Raw genomic sequence first — 21,194 nt, 5'->3', positions numbered from 1 at the left:
TCGCAAATTCTTTCTAGTTTTACAGTTTTCCACATGTTTTCTTTCACCATTTATGATTTTTTTCAAAGCAGAGCTATAAGGACTTAAATCACTTTAGCATGCAGCAAAACAGTTCCCATTCAAACAATAAACGCCATTTTAAAAAGCCTTTAGATCTTCTGTCACTTCATAAATATAAATGTATAAAAACGTTATGCAGTTGTAGTGCCCACCTGCTAATTAAATGCAGATTTTCTCAAACTTACTTAAAATCTGTCTATTTGTTTCAACTCTGTCTCTGTTCAGAATACATATGGCCCTTGTGAAACTAATTATGCTTATGGAGCAGCTGTTAAGTTTAGTGCAACTAATTTTATCCAGTATTTTACATTTTAATTGATTACCTGTGAAGAAATTAGCAAATTAACACTTATTGTACAGTAACTGAATGGTCTTTTATGGTTACTTTCAGATTTAACAAGTGAACCAAACACTGACGGAATAAAGACATTTCTAGGACTTTCAGATAGGAAAGTTATTGGTGGACCTTGATTATCTGGTGTGAAAATTTAGGAAGACTGATGAGTGATGCCAAGCATCTGTGTGTTCTGTATCTTAAACATCAGAAGCAGATTGGAAAGTAATAGCTTTTTTGCAGAATTTTGGTAACATATGGGCTTATCTGGATCTAAGAAGTCTTTGAAGATCTTTGAACTTGACTAAATGACTTAACCTTTGGCATAGTGGGTGGGTTATATGCTTTTTTAGAGGGGAAGCACTGGATTCTACATTTTTCTTTTGCTTTTTTTCCTTCCCAATTCTGCCTTTTAATATCATCTCTTAAAAATGGGGGGCTAGAGATGATGATTGGGAATTTTTGAAGATTGACATGGCTAATTCTAAGATACTTAGTTGAATGGATCTACCTATAATAAAGTGGGGTTAAATTTTTAAATAATATTTTAGAAATGAATCTATAGATATTTATTTCCTGCTTTATAGATTTTATTTGAAAATGATACTGCAATCAGATCTTACTGACAATGGGCTGTAGTTGAGAGGATGTGGACAGACCTGTGTTCAAATTTCAGGTCTATCGCACATTTGCTCTGACCTCTGAACTTTTCAGAGTTCAGTATTCTCAAAGCAAAACTGAAACCAAACCAAAGAAAAAAACCCCAAGCTGTCTGTTCCCCCGCCAAAAAAAAGTTCCCCCAAATGCCAAAAGGAGGTGAAAGTAACAACTCTATGTTTAAATACTCTGGAAAATTAAAAGAGATAAAATAGATAAATACAGTTGGCATATTTCTTAGCATGTAGAAGATTTTTACTAACAGTAGTGGCAAATGTCATGTCCTATAATACTAATATGTAAGAGATTTACTGAACAAGTATATTATTCATATTTTAGAGCATTCAATCTTTCCCAGCATCAGGGTCTTTTCCAGTGAGTTGGCTCTTCCTATCAGGTGGCCAAAGTATTGGAGCCTCAGTGTCGGTATCAGTCATTCCAATGAGTATTCAGGGTTGAAACTCAACATTAGAAAATTAAAATCCTGGCATTTGGTCCCATCTGTGCCATGCTGTGCTGTGCTAAGTCGCTTCAGTTGTGCCTGACTCTTTGCAACACTATGGACTGTAGCCCACAAAGCTCCTCTGTCCATGGGATTCTCCAGGTAAGAATACAGAAGTGGGTTCCCACATCACTTCATGGCAAATAGAAGGGGAAAAAAGTGAAAGTAAGTGTAAGTTTTAGGTCCAAGTAAATGTATCTAAAAGATGCTTACTCCTTGGAAGAAAAGTTATGACCAACCTAGACAGCATATTAAAAAGCAGAGACATTATTTTGCCAACAAAGGTCCATCTAGTCAAGCCTATGGTTTTTCCAGTGGTCGTGTATGGATGTGAGGGTTGGACTGTGAAGAAAGCTGAGCGCCAAAGAATTGATGCTTTTGAATTGTCGTGTTGGAGAATACTCTTGAGAGTCCCTTGGATTGCAAGGAGAGCCAACCAGTCCATTCTAAAGGAGATCAGTCCTGGGTGTTCTTTGGAAGGACTGATGCTAAAGCTGAAACTCCAATACTTTGGCCACCTCATGCGAAGAGTTGACTCATTGGAAAAGACTCTGATGCTGGGAACGATTGGGGGCAGAAGGAGAAGGGGACAACAGAGGATGAGATGGCTGAATGGTGTCACCGACTCAATGGACATGAGTTTGAGGCATCACCAACTCGATGGACATGAGTTTGAGTGAACTCTCAGAGTTGGTGATGGACAGGGAGGCCTGGCATGCTGCATTTCATGGGGCCACAAAGAGTCGGACCCGACTGAGTGACTGGACTGAACTGACCTGAAATGTATCTGAAACTTTGATAAGATAGATTGTTCTTCAGTTAGGGCACTTCAGTTCAGTTCAGTCGCTCAGTCGTGTCCGACTCTGCAACCCCATGAACTACAGCACGCCAGGCCTCCCTGTCTATCACCAACTCCCAGAGTCCACCCAAACCCAGGTCCATTGAGTCGGTGATGCCATCCAACCATCTCATCCTCTGTCATCCCCTTCTCCTCCTGCCCTCAATCTTTCCCAGCATGAGGGTCTTTTCCAATGAGTCAGCTCTTCACATCAGGTGGCCAAAGTATTGGAGTTGGAGCTTCAACATCAGCCCTACCAATGAACACCCAGGACTGATCTGCTTTAGGATGGACTGGTTGGATCTCCTTGCAGTCCAAGGGACACTCAAGAGTCTTCTCCAACACCACAGTTCAAAAGCATCAATTCTTTGGCACTTAGCTTTCTTCACAGTCCAACTCTCACATCCATACATGACTACTGGAAAAACCATAGCTTTGACCAGACAGACCTTTGTTGGCAAAGTAATGTCTCTTTTTAATATGCTGTCTAGGTTGGTCATAACTTTCCTTCCAAGGAGTAAGCATCTTTTAATTTCATGGCTGCTGTCACCATCTGCACTGATATTTGGAGCCCCCCAAAATAAGATCTGCCATTGCTTCCCCATCTATTTGCCATGAAGTGATGGGACCAGATGCCATGTCCTAGTTTTCTGAATGTTGAGCTTTAAGCCAACTTTTTCACTCTCCTCTTTCACTTTCATCAAGAGGCTTTTTAGTTCCTCTTCACTTTCTGCCATAAGGGTGGTGTCATCTGCATATCTGAGGTTATTGATATTTCTCCCGGCAATCTTGATTCCAGCTTGTGCTTCCTCCTGCCTAGCGTTTCTCATGATGTATTCTGCATAGAAGTTAAACAAGCAGGGTGACAATATACAGCCTTGACGTACTCCTTTTCCTATTTGGAAGCACTCTGTTGTTCCATGTCCAGTTCTAAGTGTTGCTTCCTGACCTGCATACAGGTTTCTCAAGAGGCGGATCAGGTGGTCTGGTATTCCCATCTCTTCCAGAATTTTCTACTAGGGCAATATGTTTTACATAGCTATAATAGTTAGGGCACTATGAATAGGGAATTACAGAGATACACAAATAATCCCTGTTTACAAATACTTTGTCTACAACAGCTAGAGGCTTTACCCTCTGTGCTTAGTGAGGACGGTTAACCTTGATTTGGCAACAGTACTGATCCGTATAAATATCTGTGAGGTAGATGTAGACTCAGTTAGTGACCAAAGCTGTAGAATATTAGTATACTTAATTATCTTAGTTAAAATTCAGAATGTGTGTATTTTCTAACAAAATAGCATTTTTGTCATATTTTAAATAGTCTTTTGGTATAACTGGAAAAGGTCAGTTTTCATTCCAGTTCCAAAGAAAGGCAGGACCAAAGAATATTCAAACTATTGCACAATTGCCCTCATTTCACATGCTAGCAAAGTAATGCTCAGAATTATCAAGCTAGGCTTCAACAGTACATGGACCAAGAACTTCCATATTTCAAGCTGTATTTAGAAAAGGCAGAGGAACCAGAGATCAAATTGCCATTATCTGTTGGATCATAGAAAAAAGCCAAGAGAATTCCAGGAAATCATCTACTTCTGTTTCATTGACAATACTAAGGCCTTTGACTGTGTGGGTCACAACAAACTGGAAAATTCTTAAAGAGATGAGAATATCAGACCACCTTACCTGACTCCTGAGAAGCATGTATGCAGGTCAAGAAGTGAAAGTTAGAACCGGACATGGAACAACAGACTGGCTCCAAATTAGGAAAGGAGTACGTCAAGGCTGTATATTGTCACCCTGCTTATTTAACTTTTGCGCGGAGTGCCTAATGCAAAATGTTAGGCTGGATAAAAGGCAAGCTGGAATCAAGGTTGCTGGGAATCAGTAACCTTAGATATGCAGATGACAGGACCCTTATGGCAGAAAGGGAAGAGGAACTGAAGAGCCTCTTGATGAAAGTGAAAGGGGAGAGTGAAAAACTTGGCTTAAAACTCAACATTCAGAAAACGAAGATCATGGCATCTGGTCCCATCACTTCATGGCAAATAGATGAGTTAACAGTGACAGACTTTATTTTTGGAGGCTCCAAAGTCACTGCAGATGGTGACTGTAGCCATGAAATTAAGATGCTTGCTCTTTGGAAGAAAAGTTATGTCCAACTTAGATAGCATATTAAAAAGCAGAGACATTACTTTGCCAACAAAAGTCCATCTAGTCAAGGCTATGGTTTTTCCAGTAGTTATGTTATGGATGTGAGAGTTGTACCATAAAGAAGACATGATGTTTCAAATACTTTTTTTAGCTTTTGAGTGGAAAATTTTAAGCATTCATTAAAACAGACAATAATATAGTAAGCCCTCATGTAGCAATGATCTAACTTCACCAGGTAGTATTTTGACAATATCAAGGCTTGCTTTTCAGCTCTGTTAGGATGGATCCAGAGTACCTTTATTCAATGGCTAATTTAGCTTCAAAATTAATACTTGACTCCATATAATACCTTATGTACAAAGTGTCTCAACTCTGACTGGTAGAACACTATTTCTCTCCCATATGATATTCTGAATTTGTATTGCTGTCCAGTGTATTTTTTCATGGTCTCTTGGCATTTAATCGCACATATTTGTAGATTGGAACTTGTCAAAGAACTAAAGAGCCTCGGCAGATTTCTAGAGAATTCCTTTTTCTGTCCAGCTTCTTCTCTTTGGTATAATGCCTTAGAAAACTTAGTACCTTGGCCTCTTTGAAGATTTGTCTCTGTCTCCCTAGCTCAGAAAGTCTATGAATCTTTCTCTCATGCTCTGTTGACTGGAACCTTCCTCATGGCAGTAAGCCAGGGCAATCCCAGGGTTCCCGTTTTCATTTGTCCAATGTCTGACACAGTTGTTACACACATTTTGTCTGCTTTTCTACTTGTTTATAGTGGGAGGGCTATTTCCATAGCTTTTAATGCTTATGGGCAAAAGGCCATTTAACTACAGAAATGATTATTTTATTTGTGATTTATTTTTCTTTGTCATTTCCACCAAGAATTTATCAGCTTTATTAATCTTCTCAAAAAATCAACTTTGTCCTTCTTGATATTCTGGTTAATTCATATTTTGCTTTTCAAGTTTCTTTCCTTTTTCCATCTTTTAAAACATTTTTATTGGAGTACAGTTGATTTACAGTGGTGTGCTAGTTTCAGGTGTATACCAAAGTTAATCTGTTTTATATACACACACAATCTGTCTGCAGTACAGGAGACCCAGGTTTGATTCCTATGTTGGGAAGATTCCCTGGAGAAGGGAATGGCTATCCACTCCAGTATTCTTGCCTGAAGAATCCCATCAATTATATTCAATAGGGTCACAATGAGTTGGACATGACTGAGCGGCTAAGTACACACTCTTTTTTAGATTCTTTTCCGACATAAGTCATTATAGGGTATTGAGTAGAGTTCCCTGTGCTACACTAAGTCCTTATTAGTTACGTTTTATACATAGTAATGTATGTATATCATCCCACTCTCCCAATTTATTCCTCCTTCCCCTTATCCCTTGGTTCATTTTACCTTCTTTGAGTATAGTTTTCCATTCTTTTTTTAATTTTTTGAGATGGAAGCTTAGATCGTTTATTTTAGCTTTATTCTCTTCTAATACATGTATCCAGTGCTACAAATCCTGTTTTTTTTGTACTTTAGCTATAGCCTACACAGTTTAGATGTACCATAGTTTAATTTTCATTTGGTTTGAATAAAACTGACTTCACCTTTCTTGTGTGTTGTATAGAAATATGTTACTTTATTTCCAAACATTTAGAGGCTTTTCTAGTTGTCTTTTGTTTCTTTCCTTTTTCTTCACTATTGTTAGAGACCAAAGACTGAATACCTTTCAACTTTGAAATGTGTTGAGATTAGCTTTATGGCCCATCATAAGCTATGAGCCATGCCATGTAGGGCCACCCAAGACCGACAAGTCACAGTGAAGAGTTTTGGCAAAATGTGGTCCACTGGAGGAAGGAATGGTAACCCAGTCTAGTATTCTTGCTGTGACAACCACATGAACAGTATGAAAAGGCAAAAAATATGATACTGGAAGATGAGCTCCCCAAGATTACAAGGTGTCCAATATACATTACTAGAGAAGAACAGAGGGCAATTACTAATAGCTCCAGAAAGAAGAAACAGCTGGGTCAAAGGAGAAATGACACTCAGTTGTGGATGTGTCTGGTGGTGAAAGTAAGACCAGTGCTATAAAGAACAATATTGCATAGGAACTTGGAATAATGTTAGGCCCATGAATCAAGGTAAATTGGACATGGTCAAGCAGGAGATAGCAAGATTAAACGTTGACATCTTAGGAATCAATGAACTAGAATGGACGGGAATGGGCGAATTTAATTCAGATGACCATTGTATCTACTACTGTGAGCAAGGATCCCTTAGAAGAAATGGAGTAGCCCTCATAGTCAGCAAAGAGTCTGAAATGGAGTACTTGGGTGTAGCCTCAAAAGTGACAGAATGATCTCGGTTCATTTCCAAGGCAAACCATTCAGCGTCACAGTAATCTAAGTCTATGCTCCAACCAGTAATGCCAAAGAAGCTGAAGTTGACTGGTTCTATGAAGACCTATAAGACCTAGAACTAACACCAAAAAAAAAAAGTCCTTTTCATCATAGGGGATTAGAATGCAAAAGTACAAAGTCAAGAGATACCCAGAATAATAGGCAAGTTTGGCCTTGGAATACAAAACGAAGCAGGGAAAAGGTAGCAGAGTTTTGCCAAGAGACACACTGGTCATAGCAAACACCTTTTTCCAACAGTGTAAGAGATGAGTCTACACATGGACATCACCAAACAGTCTTCCTAAATCACTGGAGATGGTGATTGCAGCGATGAAATTGAAGGATGCTTGTTCTTTGGAAGGAAAGCTGTGACAAACCTGGACAGCACACCAAAAAGAAAAATCATCACTTTTGTGATAAAGGTCCGTATAGTCAAAGCTCTGGTATTTCCAGTAGTCATGTATGGATGTGAGGTTTGGACCATAAAAAAGGCTACGTGCTGAGGAATTGATACTTTCAAATTGTGGTGCTAGAGACAACTCTTGAGAGTCCTTTAGACTGGAAGGAAATCAAACTAGTTAATCCTAGAGGAGATCAACCCTAATTATTCCTTGGAAGGACTGATGCTGAAGCACCAATACTTTGACCACCTGATGCAAATAGCCGACTCATTGAAAAAGACCCTGATGCTGGAAAAAATTGAAGTCTAAAGAAGAAGGGTAAGATGATTAGTTAGCATCACTGACTCAATGGACATGAATTTGAGCAAACTCTGGGAGATAGTGGAGGACAGAGGAACCTGGTGTGCTGTAGTCCATGGGGTCACAAAGAGTTGTCAGACAACTTAGCAACTGAGCAAGAAGAAAAATTCATATTTGAATTTTATAGTCTCTTCTGCTCTGTTTTTTTGTGGTGTATGTTTGTTATCAGTTAAAAACTTCGGGTCTAACTTTGCTTGTTTTCTTCTAGTTGCTTTGTATGGATGTTAGATTCAGGGATTGAACTGAAGCCCTTGCCAGTGAGAGCTCAGAGTCATAACCATTGGACCTCTAGGGATTTCCCTGGATTCTTTTTTGTTGTTGTTCATGATAATAAACAGAATTTTCCTGGATTGGCAGTAACAGACAATTTAATTGATGGGCTGAAGGTTTTGTGTGACATAAGATTTCTTGAATGGCAGTATGCTATCATTAATACAGTGAGGTGGAATTTCTTTAATAAATGGGAAACTTTATGGGGAAAGCTAGGTCTGTTTTCAGATCCTTTGATGTCATCTTGTTTTTATAGAGCCCTGAGCTTTAGCACCTTGCTTTCTGCTTCTCTTTACCACCAAGCCACAAGTGGACACTTCCCTTTTCAAAAGTGTTATCTCTTTCCCTGAGCATATGTCTGTTTGTTTTTTTTTTTTCTTCAATTCCGGTTTGGTATGATTTTAGTTGTTTTGGAGATGAAAGTAGATATCTGAGTTCAAAATGTCATCTTGACATGGAATCCATGTTAGTTTAATCAACATAAAAATTATAAATATAATTTTAATTATAGTTGTTTTATTTTATAGTAAATATAGTCTTTTATAGTATTCTATTTGAGACTATTTGAAGTATTATTGTTATTTTTTGAAAGATAAAATATTAGGATATTTATTTTGATTACATGTGTTTAGAATTTATTAACCAATTAAGAAACTTGACAAATTGGTTTTTGAGGGCAGTAATTCATTTTATGTAGGAATGTTATGGTGATTCTTCCTATTGTGTAGATATTGAAAGCATTTATCTGGTATAATAGACATCTTACTGTCCATTTATTACTCATATATTGTGTGTTCTAGAGTGCCACATTTTTTATCAAATGTTTCTTTGGTTATAATATATCTCCATATTGGCTTTGGTACTCTAGAGACTTCTGGAGTGATTTGTCAGAAAGGTATTTATTTAAGGAGTGAAGGGAAAATAACATTGGAAATTGTAGTATAGTTTCTTTGACTTTTTTGTTTCTGTGGTCAAGTAGGAAAACTTTAGTTTTTATTCTTGATGGAGATCCTTCAAATTTGTAATTAAATTTACTTAATAAAGTAAAAGGGTTGTTAATAGTCTAGGATGTGTATTTTACTCAAAATTGTGTAATTCTTACGACTGCAAAGAAGTCAGCAGCTTAATTCATTTAAAATGTGTATTTGATTTTGTGGTCCTTCTTAACAGCCTTTAATAATATTGTTGTAAAAACTGTGTTTTGAATTTGCTATCTTTTTTCTGTTTATTCTCTCCAGAGTTATGTTTTGCTTCTGGTAGTCTATAAGCAAAGTTAAGAGGCCTACAATATGATAATTAAAATGATGGATATTAAAACATTGGTAGGGGAAGCTAGTAGCTCATATTGTATACCATGATGTAACTTACTGTTTTCTTTTAATTTGACATTATGAGTGACTTAAACTATGTACATGCTATTGCTGTCATAGGTCATTGAGCCATATCAGCAACATTTATAAAAAAAATATTTCAGAATGGCATATGTTGCTTGTATGAAGACATAACGAACAAAATATTTTTGGAAAATGGTAGGCGTATGTTTTCTACAGTCGAGTCTTTGTGTAAGGGAAAATTATAAGATGAATTTGGAGATAATTGAGTTTATTTCAGGTATTAGGTAGGTTGGAAGGAGTAGAGATTAGGAAAGTAGTTGCAGTGGGAAGAGTGAGGCAGATAGTGTAATTGATAGAAGGCTTCTAGTTGTGGTGTTTATTTTTGCTGTGATGGTGACTGAATTATCCTACTTTCTGGTTTCTCTGGGACAGAGCTAGTTTAGGCCTTTTGTCCTTATGTTATAATGCCTTCCTGGACTCTAAAAAGTATCTCTCTTTATTTTCCAAAGGCTTGAATGATGGGTGATATGATTTTCCTGTTATAGAAAACTGGCGAATATCATGTATTTGGTTGCTAAGGTTTCCTGTGGAGAAGACAATAATCTATAATCAAGATTATCATTATTTACCTTCCTATATAAGATAAATATATTGAAACTGTAATCCTTAGTCAGACTTAACATTTTAACAGTCTGTCAGAAGCATAATACTTCTCTGTACCGGATTAGCTGTGGTTTGAGGGAAACATTTCATATATTCTGACTCAGATTTTACTCATTCATTTGGATTAGCACATCCCACAGTTACTTTTTTCTCAGTGCCTGCCTACTCCCAAATCACCTGTCTGCTGTCTCATGATTCAGCAGGAACTACTATTTAATCCTTATAACAATCCTCAATGGTAGATGTTATCAACATTTTATAGGTGAGCAAACAGATGTCCAGAGAGGAAGTAACTTGTTTGAGGACAGCGTTATGTGAGAATTTATTTTGTTTAGATTTAATACTTCTTTGGCTTTGGATATATTAACAGCATATACATTTAGTTTTTAAGATACCATAAATACATGATTTCGGCACTGCCTACCTTATCTATGGTCCGCAAATGAGTCCACATTTTGTCCAGTAGTGTATTTTTCTTAGTTGTTCTTGTTGTTTAGTTGCTCAGTCATGTCGGACTTTTTGTGACTCCATCGACTGCAGCATGCCAGACTTCCCTGTCCTTCACCATCTCCCGGACCTTGCTCATGTCCACTGAGTTGGGGATGCCATCCAACCATCTCATCTGTCATCCCGTTCTCCACCTGCCTTTTATCTTTCCCAGCATCAGGATCTTTCCAGTGAGTTGGCTCTTTGCATCAGGTGGCCAAAGAATTGGAGCTTCAGCTTCAGCATCAGTCCTTCCAGTGAATATTCAAGGTTGATTTCCTTTAGGATTGGCTGTTTAATCTCCTCGAAGTCCAAGGGGATTGGACTTTCCTTGCAGTCCAAGGGGACTCTCATTTAGAAATGAACTTAAAAGTTTTATTTAAAAAAAGAAAAGCTCTTAAGGATTTGTTGTTAAGAGTTTAAGCTAATGTTTAACTCATTTCTCTTTTGCTATTCTATATTTCACTAGTTCAATGAAAACTAATTGCCAGAATTATAATGTAAAACCAAATTTAGGTAATATACTCTGTGTGTGTGTGTGTGTGTGTGTGTGTGTGTGTGTGCGTGTGCGTGTGTGCGTGCACATGTGTATACTATATATGTAGTGGCCATGGTTATCACAAAAAAGGTCTCCCCCTTTTTTATTATTTAAAGACTTTAGAATTATCTGTTAAAATTTTTATATATTCACATGTAATAAAATATTTAACTAGAAATGAATATATAAGTGTCTGTAGGGCAGTTCAGTTTAGTTCAGTCGCTCAGTTGTGCCTGACTCTTTGCGACACCATGGACCACAGAACACCAGGCCTCCCTGTCCATCACCAACTCCCGGAGCTTACTCAAACTCATGTCCATCTGGTCAATGATGCCATCCAACCATCTCATCCTCTGTTGACCCCTTCTCCTCATGGCTTCAATCTTTCCCAGCATCAGGGTCTTTTCAAATGAGTCAGTTCTTCGCATCAGGTGGCCGAAGTATTGGAGTTAAATTGTTGCTAAATTAAAATTTTATGTGGAAGATGAGTGTGTCAAAATTAAGAGAGGAAGTAGTCAAAGAGAAAATCATGCAAATTTACCTTTTGTAAATTAGGATGATAAACCCATATTGACATTCCTAACAATAAATATTGTTTTGTTTTGTTGTTTGTTTAGTTGCTAAGTTGGGTCTGATTCTTCGGGGACCCCACAGACTGTAGCCCTCCAGGCTCCTCTGTGTGTGAGATTTCCCAGGCTGGAATACTGGAGAGGAGTGCCATTTCCTTCTTCAGAAGATCTTCCCAACCCAGGGATTGAACCTGAATCTCTTGCATTGGCAGATGTATTCTTTACTGCTGGCAATAAATATTGTCGCTTCTCAAGATCACTTTTTAAAAAAGTTTATGATCTCATGATGCAGTATTTTTCTTTACTCACTGAATGAACCAGTTAGGGATGAAAAAGAACAGAACTTACTACAAGTGAAACTCATATAGTTTTCTTCAAGCCCTATATATGTTCTAAGTACCCAAGACTAGATCATGTGATCTCCTTATCCACAATCTTTTTTTAAAATCTCTTTGATGATTTGTGTTTTCTCGTTTCTTATTTGTTTGATTAATATAGCTAGGGATTTACCAAATCTGTTGATATTCTTGGGAAACCAGAGTTTGGCTTTGTTAATTTTCTTTATTGCTTTCTGTTCCATTGATTTTTGCTTTTTAATGTTTCCTTTTTCTACCTGCTTTGAGTTTACTTTTGGAACCCTAGGTAATTGATTTTAGACTTTTCTTCTTTTCTGATGTAAACATTTAAAGCTATAAATTTCCCTCTAAACCTTGCTTTAGTTTCATCACACAGATTCTAAAATGCTATATTTTTATTGTCTTTCAGTTCAAAATATTTTCTGTTTTTTTGTGATTTCTTACTCGACCCATGATTTATTTAGAAGTGTATTATTTCGTTTCTACATTTTTGATTTTTTCCCTAGACGTTGTTACTGAATTCTGACTTAATTCTGCTGTGGTCAGATAAGCATATTTTGTATGATTTATACTTATAAATCGGCCGTTTGATCATCATGAAGTATCCATTTTTTAATTGGGGTGATCTGTTAGTTTCTTAGTGTCTAGGGTGATAGCAGCAGCAGCAGCAGCAGGGTGATAGTTTAGTTTATTTGATATTAATATATTCATTCCAGCTGTTCTGTGTTTACATGATTTATCTATATTTAGTGCATATCTTAATCATCAAGGACTTACTGTATAGCACAGGGAACTCGACACAATACTCTGTGATATCCTAAATGGGAAAAACATTTGAAAAAAAATACATGTATATGTATAACTGAATCACTTTGCTGTACACCTGAAACTAACACAACATTGTTAATTAACTATTCTCTAATATAAAATAAAAAAAATTTTAATGGAAAAAAGTGCATTATCTTGTAGATAGTTTATAGTTGTGTGTTGTTTTTTAATTTGTTTGGACAAACTAGCTTTTTTTCCCCTCTCAAGCAAAAGGTCTCATTGTTTATTACCAAACCAACATGCTAGTACAAAACTATAGAAACAAAGAGAAAAGTCATTTTCCCTATAAGACTCATCTGACTGTCCAGATAGTAGTGACACTTTCAGAGTGATATGGTAGGATACAAGTGACTTTGTGCCATCTCTTATGTGATTTCATATAGACCCAGCTTGATTCTTCTCCAGTGTCTCGTCTTGGAGTTATACTTGATTTATTACTTGTTTTCATCCGAATCTTTTGGAGAATGGAACAACTCTGCTTTTGTTTCTTGGCCAGGAATTGCTTAATCTTGAAAGTCTTATGGAAAGACATGTGAGCCTTTTCAGCCTCCTTTTGGGTTAATGAATATTTTTAAAGAAATCTCTTTTGGTTCATCATTTGGGTTTTTAGCTTTACTTCTTTGTATTTTGTTCCTCTTCCTCCTCCTCTTTTTTTTTTTTTTTCCTGTAAGTGGTCAGTGTAAGGATTACATATACACCCTTACCATTTCAGTGTACTTAGAGTTAATATTTCACTGTTCATGTGAAATGTAAAAACTTTCTAACTGTATATATTCATTTACCTGCCCTATTATTTAGTCTTTAGCGATTACATGCATTATATCTACTTTAATTATAAACCCTATAGTAAAACACTGTAATTTTTACTTTAAGTACATATGTATTTTAACTAAATTAGGGAAGCACTTTTTTATATTTACCCTTAGATTTACCATTTCTAGTGGCCTTTATTTCCTTTCTAAAGGCCCAAGTTTCCACCATTTATCATTCTGTTTAGCCTGAAGAAATCACTTGAATACAGACTATAATGTACATTATTAACTGTTGATGATTATGATTTACTTTTACTTTATCTCAAAAATGCCTTTGATTTACTTTTATTTTTTGAGGGATATTTTTGCTGGGTATAAAATTCCAGTTTGGTTCCCCCCCCACCCCTTTCACCATGTTAAGAATTTTGTTCCACTGTCTTCTGATCTTAATTGTTTCCATGAGAAGCCAGTGATAATTCATGTTATTGTTCTCTTGTATGTAATGTGTCAGTTTTTCTCTATTTTCAAGATTTTGCTTTATCTTTAGTTTTCATGAGCTTTACAATGGTATTACTAGTCATGGTCTTCACATTTATTCTGGAGTTCATTAAACTTCTTGACTGTAAGTTAAAAAAAATATTTATTTATTTGGCTGCATTTTAGTTGTGGCAGGCAGGATCTTCGTTGCATTACACAGAATCTTTCACTGTGGCACGTGGGCTCTTTAGTTGTGGTACAAGGACTCAGTTGCTCCAAGGCATGTGGGATCTCACTTCTCTAATCAGGGATTGAACCCACACCCTCTGCATTACAGGGGTGGATTCTCAACCACTGAACCACCAGGGAAGTCCCTGTAAATTTTTTATTCACTGAATCTGGGGACATTTTGGCTACCACTTTAAAAAAACATTGATTTCTATCTCATTATTTTCTCTACTTCTCTACTTCTGAGTTTAAATAAACATGTTAGACATTTGAATATTGTCACAGAGATTTCAGAAGATCTGTTTTTCTTTTCATTCAACAAATCTTTTTTTCCTCTTAGTTCTTCAGATTGGATAATTTCAGTTTATTTTCAAGGACACAGAGCTTTTTTCCCCCTCTGTTGTTACCAGTCTGCTTCTGGTCTCTTTTAGTATAATGTTAATTTCATACATTATATTGTTTCAGGTACAGAATTTTTTTACTTTCTTGTTTTTCTTCTAAAATTTTTAGCTTTATATTCAGGACAAACATAGTTATACCTACTACTTTAAAATCCTTGCCTGCTAATTAAATATCTGACTCATCTCAGGGGTGGTATCTTTTGTTACATTTCTCATGTTCACTGTATATCTAGTAATTTTGAATTTTATCATGGACATGATGAATGTCATGTTTTGACTATTATGGACTCTATTATATTCCTCTGAAGAATATAACCTTGTTTGTTTACCTTTTTTAAAAGCAGAAAATTAAATGAATTCATTAATATGTATTAGATGATTTAGTCTCTCTAGGGGCAGTTAAAAATTTAGTTCAGTTCTTTCTTCCTTAGCTGTTTGGAGTCTGCCCCTCCCGCATGATCTAAGGTTCAGCCAGAGGTCTGAATAGCATTTACAGCTACAATTTTTGGCTCTCTCCTGACTCTTTTTCCAAGATTCCCCTTTAATTTTCAATTGGTGATGATTTTCCTGAGCCTTTGTTCTAGTTTTTTAGACCATAAATTTTAAAGTTTTCGGTTGGAGTTTTAGCTGTCCTGCATGGCACAGACTTAGGCTTGTCCTCAGAAAACAAACTCATAAAATAACAATATTTTTTATTGTTGTTTCTTTTTTCTAAGTGTTGTCATTGCTCATTATTTTTGGTCTATAACCTAATTGTTTGAAGTTACGTTAAATAAATCAGCAACATGTTTAAATAGTAAGATTTTTTTCCCTTTTATAGGTCAGTGCCTTCTTTCAGTCACTATTCAGTGACTTTAGACATTTTTTTATAGTGTCTGTAGGATCATCAATCTGTTAAGAGACTTTTTTGTCAGTACTATAGGGCAGGATTTAAAAATATTTACTTTTTAAAGGCATATAATATATCCAACCTAATACTGTCCTTCATTTAATGCAAAGAAAAGCTGGATTATATAGAATAGTTTTAGTGTAACTAATACAGGAAATTATGTTGAATCAATATATTAATAGAAGCAGAGTTTGTAGGGATGGGGAAGATTCTAATTCTTGGGGATTAGACTAGATCCATTTAGATTTGTTATTTTATCTTGAAGAGATTTCAGCATTGAAGACGATTTGAACTTTAAGACTTTTTTGACTGAACAAACACTTTTTAAAAGCTGGTTGTAGTATTACAAGGCTGGCACACTTTTTTTTTTCTATTTATTTATTTACTGGCTGCACTGGGTCTTCATTGTTGTGTGTGGGCTTTTCTTTAGTTGCAGAGAGCTGAGGCTGCTATCTAGTTGTGGTACACAGACTTCTCATTGCAGTGGCTTCTTTTGTTGCAGAGCATGGGCTCTAGGTGGGCAGGCTCAGTAGTTGCAGCTCATGAACTCTAAAGTGCGGGCTCAGTAGTTGTAGTGCACAGTCTTAGTTGCTCTAAGGCTTGTGGGGTCTTCCTGGACCAGGGGTCAAACACATACCCCTATGTTGGCAGGCGGATTTGTATCCATTATGCCACCAGGGACCCGTGAACACCTGAACAAACACTCTTTGACTAAACCTTATATTTTTGTAAACTTGGCACCTATGTTTCCCTCACATATACTTATTCATAAAGAATCATCTTTAGATGCTCACTTCACACAGTTAACTGAATCCTTAATTAAAACGAAATCCTTTTCTTTCAGACAGCTAAAAAAATTTTATTTCATAATACAAATTATATTCTCAATGTATTTAATGAAATCTACTTACCATAGGTCCCGATCAAGACCTCGGCCACGTTCCCATAGTCGAAGCAGTGAAAGGTCAAGTCACAGAAGAACACGTAGTCGGTCTCGGGATAGAGAACGACGTAAAGGCAGAGATAAGGAGAAAAGAGAAAAGGAAAAGGATAAAGGCAAGGACAAGGAATTACACAACATCAAACGTGGGTAAGTTGAAGCAAATCTAAGCAGTGGTGACTCAGTGATTCCATAGCAGCAATCAAATGCATTTTCATCTTCTGATGTGTTTCTTAGATGGAAAAAAGGGGAGAATATAATGGAAAAAGAAGAAAAGATAAGTCAAAATAACTTATCTCAAATTTTTACTGTACTTCCTTTCTATTCCTGTTTTCATTTAATATTTATAAAATAAATCTTAGAAATAAATTGTACTTGCAAAACTTATTATGTCAGTAAAGGAAAATTTACATAATTTGTTAGGGAAGTTCCATTTTCCTCATCATGAATATGATACTTAAAATTTGAAGATTACTTATGATTGAAGATGTATATTGGCTTATTGTAAAACTCTTAGGGAAAAAGAAAAAAGATAAGGGAGGGAACTACATGATTTACTATTGGCTAAGACTTCCTTCAATGTAGAATGAGGACTTCATTAATATAAAGATTATGTGTGTATTAGGTGAGTGTATGTGCATATGAGGCCTAGGATTTATTTTTTCTGGGATTGTTTTCATTAAAACAGTTGTTCTAATTTTGTTTGGCTTTTTGGATGTTGAAGTCCGCTCAAAACTGTTTATTTAATTAGAAGATGTTGAAATGAAATGAAATCTTTATTAGCTTAAATTACAGCTTCTTATTTGTTTTTCCAAAATGACATTGGGGTCTTTTATTCTGTGAAGTAGAGCATCTTAGAATTTGTCCTCTTTTGTCATTCTTTCAACATCCTATATATATTCACTTTAATACTTCAGTACAAGTATTTTGTCTTTTAGTGTGTCACTTTTCAGTGTTAAATTGAAGAGCTTACCAAGATCTTCGATATGGTTCCTTGAGATCTTGATTCTGTAAAGAATTAAGTTTATTGAAGGATATGGAATTCTTCCCATCCTTTTCTTTTTCACAGTTGTCTGTATGCTTATTTTTATCCAGATTTACAGTGATAATATATAAAACTACCTGGCTTATTGGCTTTTATGTATTCTTTGAAATGATCCATTTGTAGTGGATTTTGGGAACATGTTACATTATTATGTGACTTTCTTTTCCCTGATCACCCTGCAGCCATTAATGCACATTGAGCAGTCACTGCCCTATAAAATCCTGAGTTCTGTCTTTTCTAGTTTTAAGGATTGTTGAATATTAGAGGAGATAGGGTTGGATGGAGAAGGCAGTGGCAACCCACTCCAGTACTCTTGCCTGGAAAATCCCATGGACAGAGGAGCCTGGGAGGCTGCAGTCTGTGGGGTCGCTAAGAGTCAGACACGACTGAGTGACTTCACTTTCACTTTTCACTTTCATGCATTAGAGAAGGAAATGGCAACCCACTCCAGTGATCTTGCCTGGAGAATCCCAGGGACTGGGGAGCCTGGTGGGCTGCAATCTATGGGGTCTCACAGAGTTGGACACGACTGAAGCAACTTAGCAGCAGCAGCAGCAGGGTTGGATATCTGGCTTTAAAGATAGGGAGGCTAACTTAGCCAGAGTTAGAATGAAATGAGGATCAGAGAGGGTATGGGGGAAATATATTAAGCGGCAAAATTCAGAGAATGACAGATTAGAAGAGAGCATATAGAGTAAGTTTCTAAGACTGGAAATACGGACTAAGAAGACAAATAAATTATGTCAGCCAAGGAAATGCCTTGCCCCTTGTTCCTTTTTTCCCCTCCTCATTTTGGTTTATGCTTTAGCTATTACATGACTATGATTATGTGATGTGACTATGATTTTTACTGGTCATTAAATCTTTGCTTTCTACTTCACCAAGTTTTACATTTTTAGAATAAAGTTGATATTACATAAAGTATTATATGGGGCATTTTAAAGGTAAGAGAAACAAGAGCATGAATAAATAAGGAGGTTGGGTAGTTTCAGGAAAAGGTCTCATATAGTGACAGTAATCTTGAAGGTCTGGGCCAGCTGTACAGGTTAGATTCTTTGATCACTCAGAGCTTGTTGTGTTCAAGGGACTCATTCTTGGATGACAGGTTTATAAGATAATAATATCATATTTGTCATTATTTCTTAAATCTCAACAAAGGTAGTGAACAGGGTCAAAACATGAGGTGTCAGTTGAAGGGCCCTGAGTATGGATGCCAGAAAGCAGTGAATAGCCTGATTCAGTCGCCTTCATGGTTTTAGTGGCCCATAGGACAGGGTGGTATTATGTCAGTGTGCCCTGCCTTCTAGTTAGTGCCAAGTACACACAAATTCATACCCTTTGGTATGATTTAAAATCAGGGTTTAGTGGGGCTATCATTGATATATACATTCAGTATGGTAGTACTTACATATGACAATGCCCCCTGTTTTGCTTCAAAAATAACTTACATATTTGTTTTCTACAGCTTTCATGTTTATTTCTTAAATGTGATTTTTCTTTCTCTTTAAATAGACAGTTTTATTTTATTTTATTAGTGTTTTGGCTGCAGTGTGCTGTGTGTGGGATCTTAGTTCCCTGAGTAGGGATCGAACTCGTGCCCCCTGCATTAGAAATGCAGAGTCTGAACCGCTGGACCACCAGGGAAGTCTGTAAACCTGATTTTTAAGCATTTAGGGCAGAGCATGCTGTTGTATGGTCTTTTGTCTCAGAATACCTAATGTACGTAGTTGTTAATAAATATTTATTGGTTATTGATCAGATACACTCATTCATTTGTTTACTTGTCCTGTCAACAATATTTGAATGCCTTCTATTTGTCATGTGTATGTTAAATAATCAGTACATAATGGCTGCCCAATCCTACTGAGAGATTTCATGCAAGTGGCAAAATAAGCATATATAGAAAGGAAGATACATAAATTATTGCAGTGAAGTCAGATGAATGTTTCAAAAGGAAACTAACTCATATGGGTTAGGATACTTCTGGCTACGAGTAACAAAACCCAACTAAATGTAGCTTAAACCAAAGGCAGGAAGCTTTTTTGCAGAGCTAGATAGTAAATAACTTAGGCTTCCTGGGCCTTATGTCTCTGTTGCAACTACTAAACTCTGCCCATTTAGCATGAAAGCAGCCATAGATGATACTAAATGAATGGCATAGCTAAATTCCAACAAAACTTAATTTTTTAAAATGGGCAGCTGGCTGGATTTGCCCAAGGGCTGTAGTTTGTCAATCTCTGGCTTAAGTGATAAGTATATTTATTGCTAATATAACCAACAGTTTGGAAGTCAGCAGACCTAGACCCTATTTATTTTTCCAAGAGGCCAGTCTCAGCACATTGGGTTTCATCTTCAGTCTTGGCATATTCTAGTGCAAGGTATTTTCATGAACATTAAACTAGTCAACCTAGATTAGTCAGCATGTTAGGATGGGCTCTTGAAGATGTGATTTTTATACATTGAAGGAAGGAGAAGATGGCATAGAATGTTGTATGCAAAATGAACTTCATGTGGAAATGTTGATACTTGGAGGAAGGCAAAGTGGGTATGGCATACTTGAGGAACTGAAGTCTAATGGGGTTGGTTTACAGAAGGGTTATAATAATGAGAGATGTTTATGAGAATGCCTTATATTTTGTGGAGCTCCCCTGGTAGCTCAGCTGGTAAAGTATCCACCTGCAATGCAGGAGACCCTGGTTTGATTCCTGGATTGGGAACATCTGCTCGAGAAGGGATAGGCTACTGACTCCAATATTCTTGGGCTTCCCTGGTGGTGCAGACGGTAAAGAATCCACCTGCAATGTGGGAGACCTGGGTTTGATCCCTGGATTGGGAAGATCCCCTGAAGAAGGGAACAGGTTACCCAATCCAGTATTCTTCCCTGGATAATTCATGGACAGAGGAATCTGGTAAGCTACAGTCCAGGGGGTCACAAAGAGTCAGACACAACTGTGCATATTTCACTTTCACTTCATATTAAGGATATTAGACTTAATTCTACAGGCAGTGAGAAGCCAGTGAAATTCAAGTAATTTTATGAACAAAATGCTTTACTTCAGTTCAGTTTAGTTCAGTTACTCAGTCATGTCCGACTCTTTGCGACCCCATGAATCGGAGCACGCCAGGCCTCCCTGTCCATCACCAACTCCCAGAGTTCACTCAGACTCATGTCCATTGAGTCAGTGATGCCATCCAGCCATCTCATCCTCTGTCGTCCCCTTCTCCTCCTGCCCCCAATCCCTCCCAGCATCAGAGTCTTTTCCAATGAGTCAACTCTTTGCATGGGGTGGCCTAAGTACTGGAGCTTCAGCTTTAGCATCATTCCTTCCAAAGAAATCCCAGGGCTGATCTCCTTCAGAATGGACTGGTTGGATCCTCTTGCAGTCCAAGGGACTCTCAAGAGTCTTCTCCAACACCACAGTTCAAAAGCATCAATTCTTCGGCACTCAGCCTTCTTCACAGTCCAACTCTCACATCCATACATGATCACAGGAAAAACATAGCCTTGACTAGATGGACCTTAGTCAGCACAGTAATGTCTCTGCTTTTGAATATGCTATCTACTTTGGTTTTCCTCCAAGGAGTTAAGTGTCTTTTATTTTCATGGCTGCAGTCACCATCTGCAGTGATTTTGGAGCCCAAAAAAACAAAGTCTAACACTGTTTCCAATGTTTCCCCATCTATTTCCCATGAAGTGATGGGACCAGATGCCATGATC

The 21,194-nt window shown here is 37.0% G+C and overlaps 1 protein-coding gene and 1 pseudogene across 1 annotated transcript in view; one reads left to right on the top strand and one right to left on the bottom strand.

Annotated features, from left to right (window-relative positions):
* Positions 1-21,194, top strand: part of RSRC1 (arginine and serine rich coiled-coil 1) — a 448,688-nt gene that overhangs the window by 90,521 nt on the left and 336,973 nt on the right. The window contains exon 4 of the mRNA XM_018048443.1: positions 16,408-16,581. Coding sequence (XP_017903932.1) covers positions 16,408-16,581 — 174 coding nt within the window. The remainder of the gene's footprint in view (positions 1-16,407; positions 16,582-21,194) is intronic.
* LOC106502248 lies at positions 13,110-13,276 on the bottom strand (annotated as a pseudogene).

Source organism: Capra hircus, chromosome 1 (genome assembly GCF_001704415.2).
Source record: "Capra hircus breed San Clemente chromosome 1, ASM170441v1, whole genome shotgun sequence".
Taxonomy (NCBI): domain Eukaryota; kingdom Metazoa; phylum Chordata; class Mammalia; order Artiodactyla; family Bovidae; genus Capra; species Capra hircus.
The sequence above is the reverse complement of the archived record's forward strand: the minus strand, read 5'-3'. Positions and strand labels throughout refer to the sequence as shown.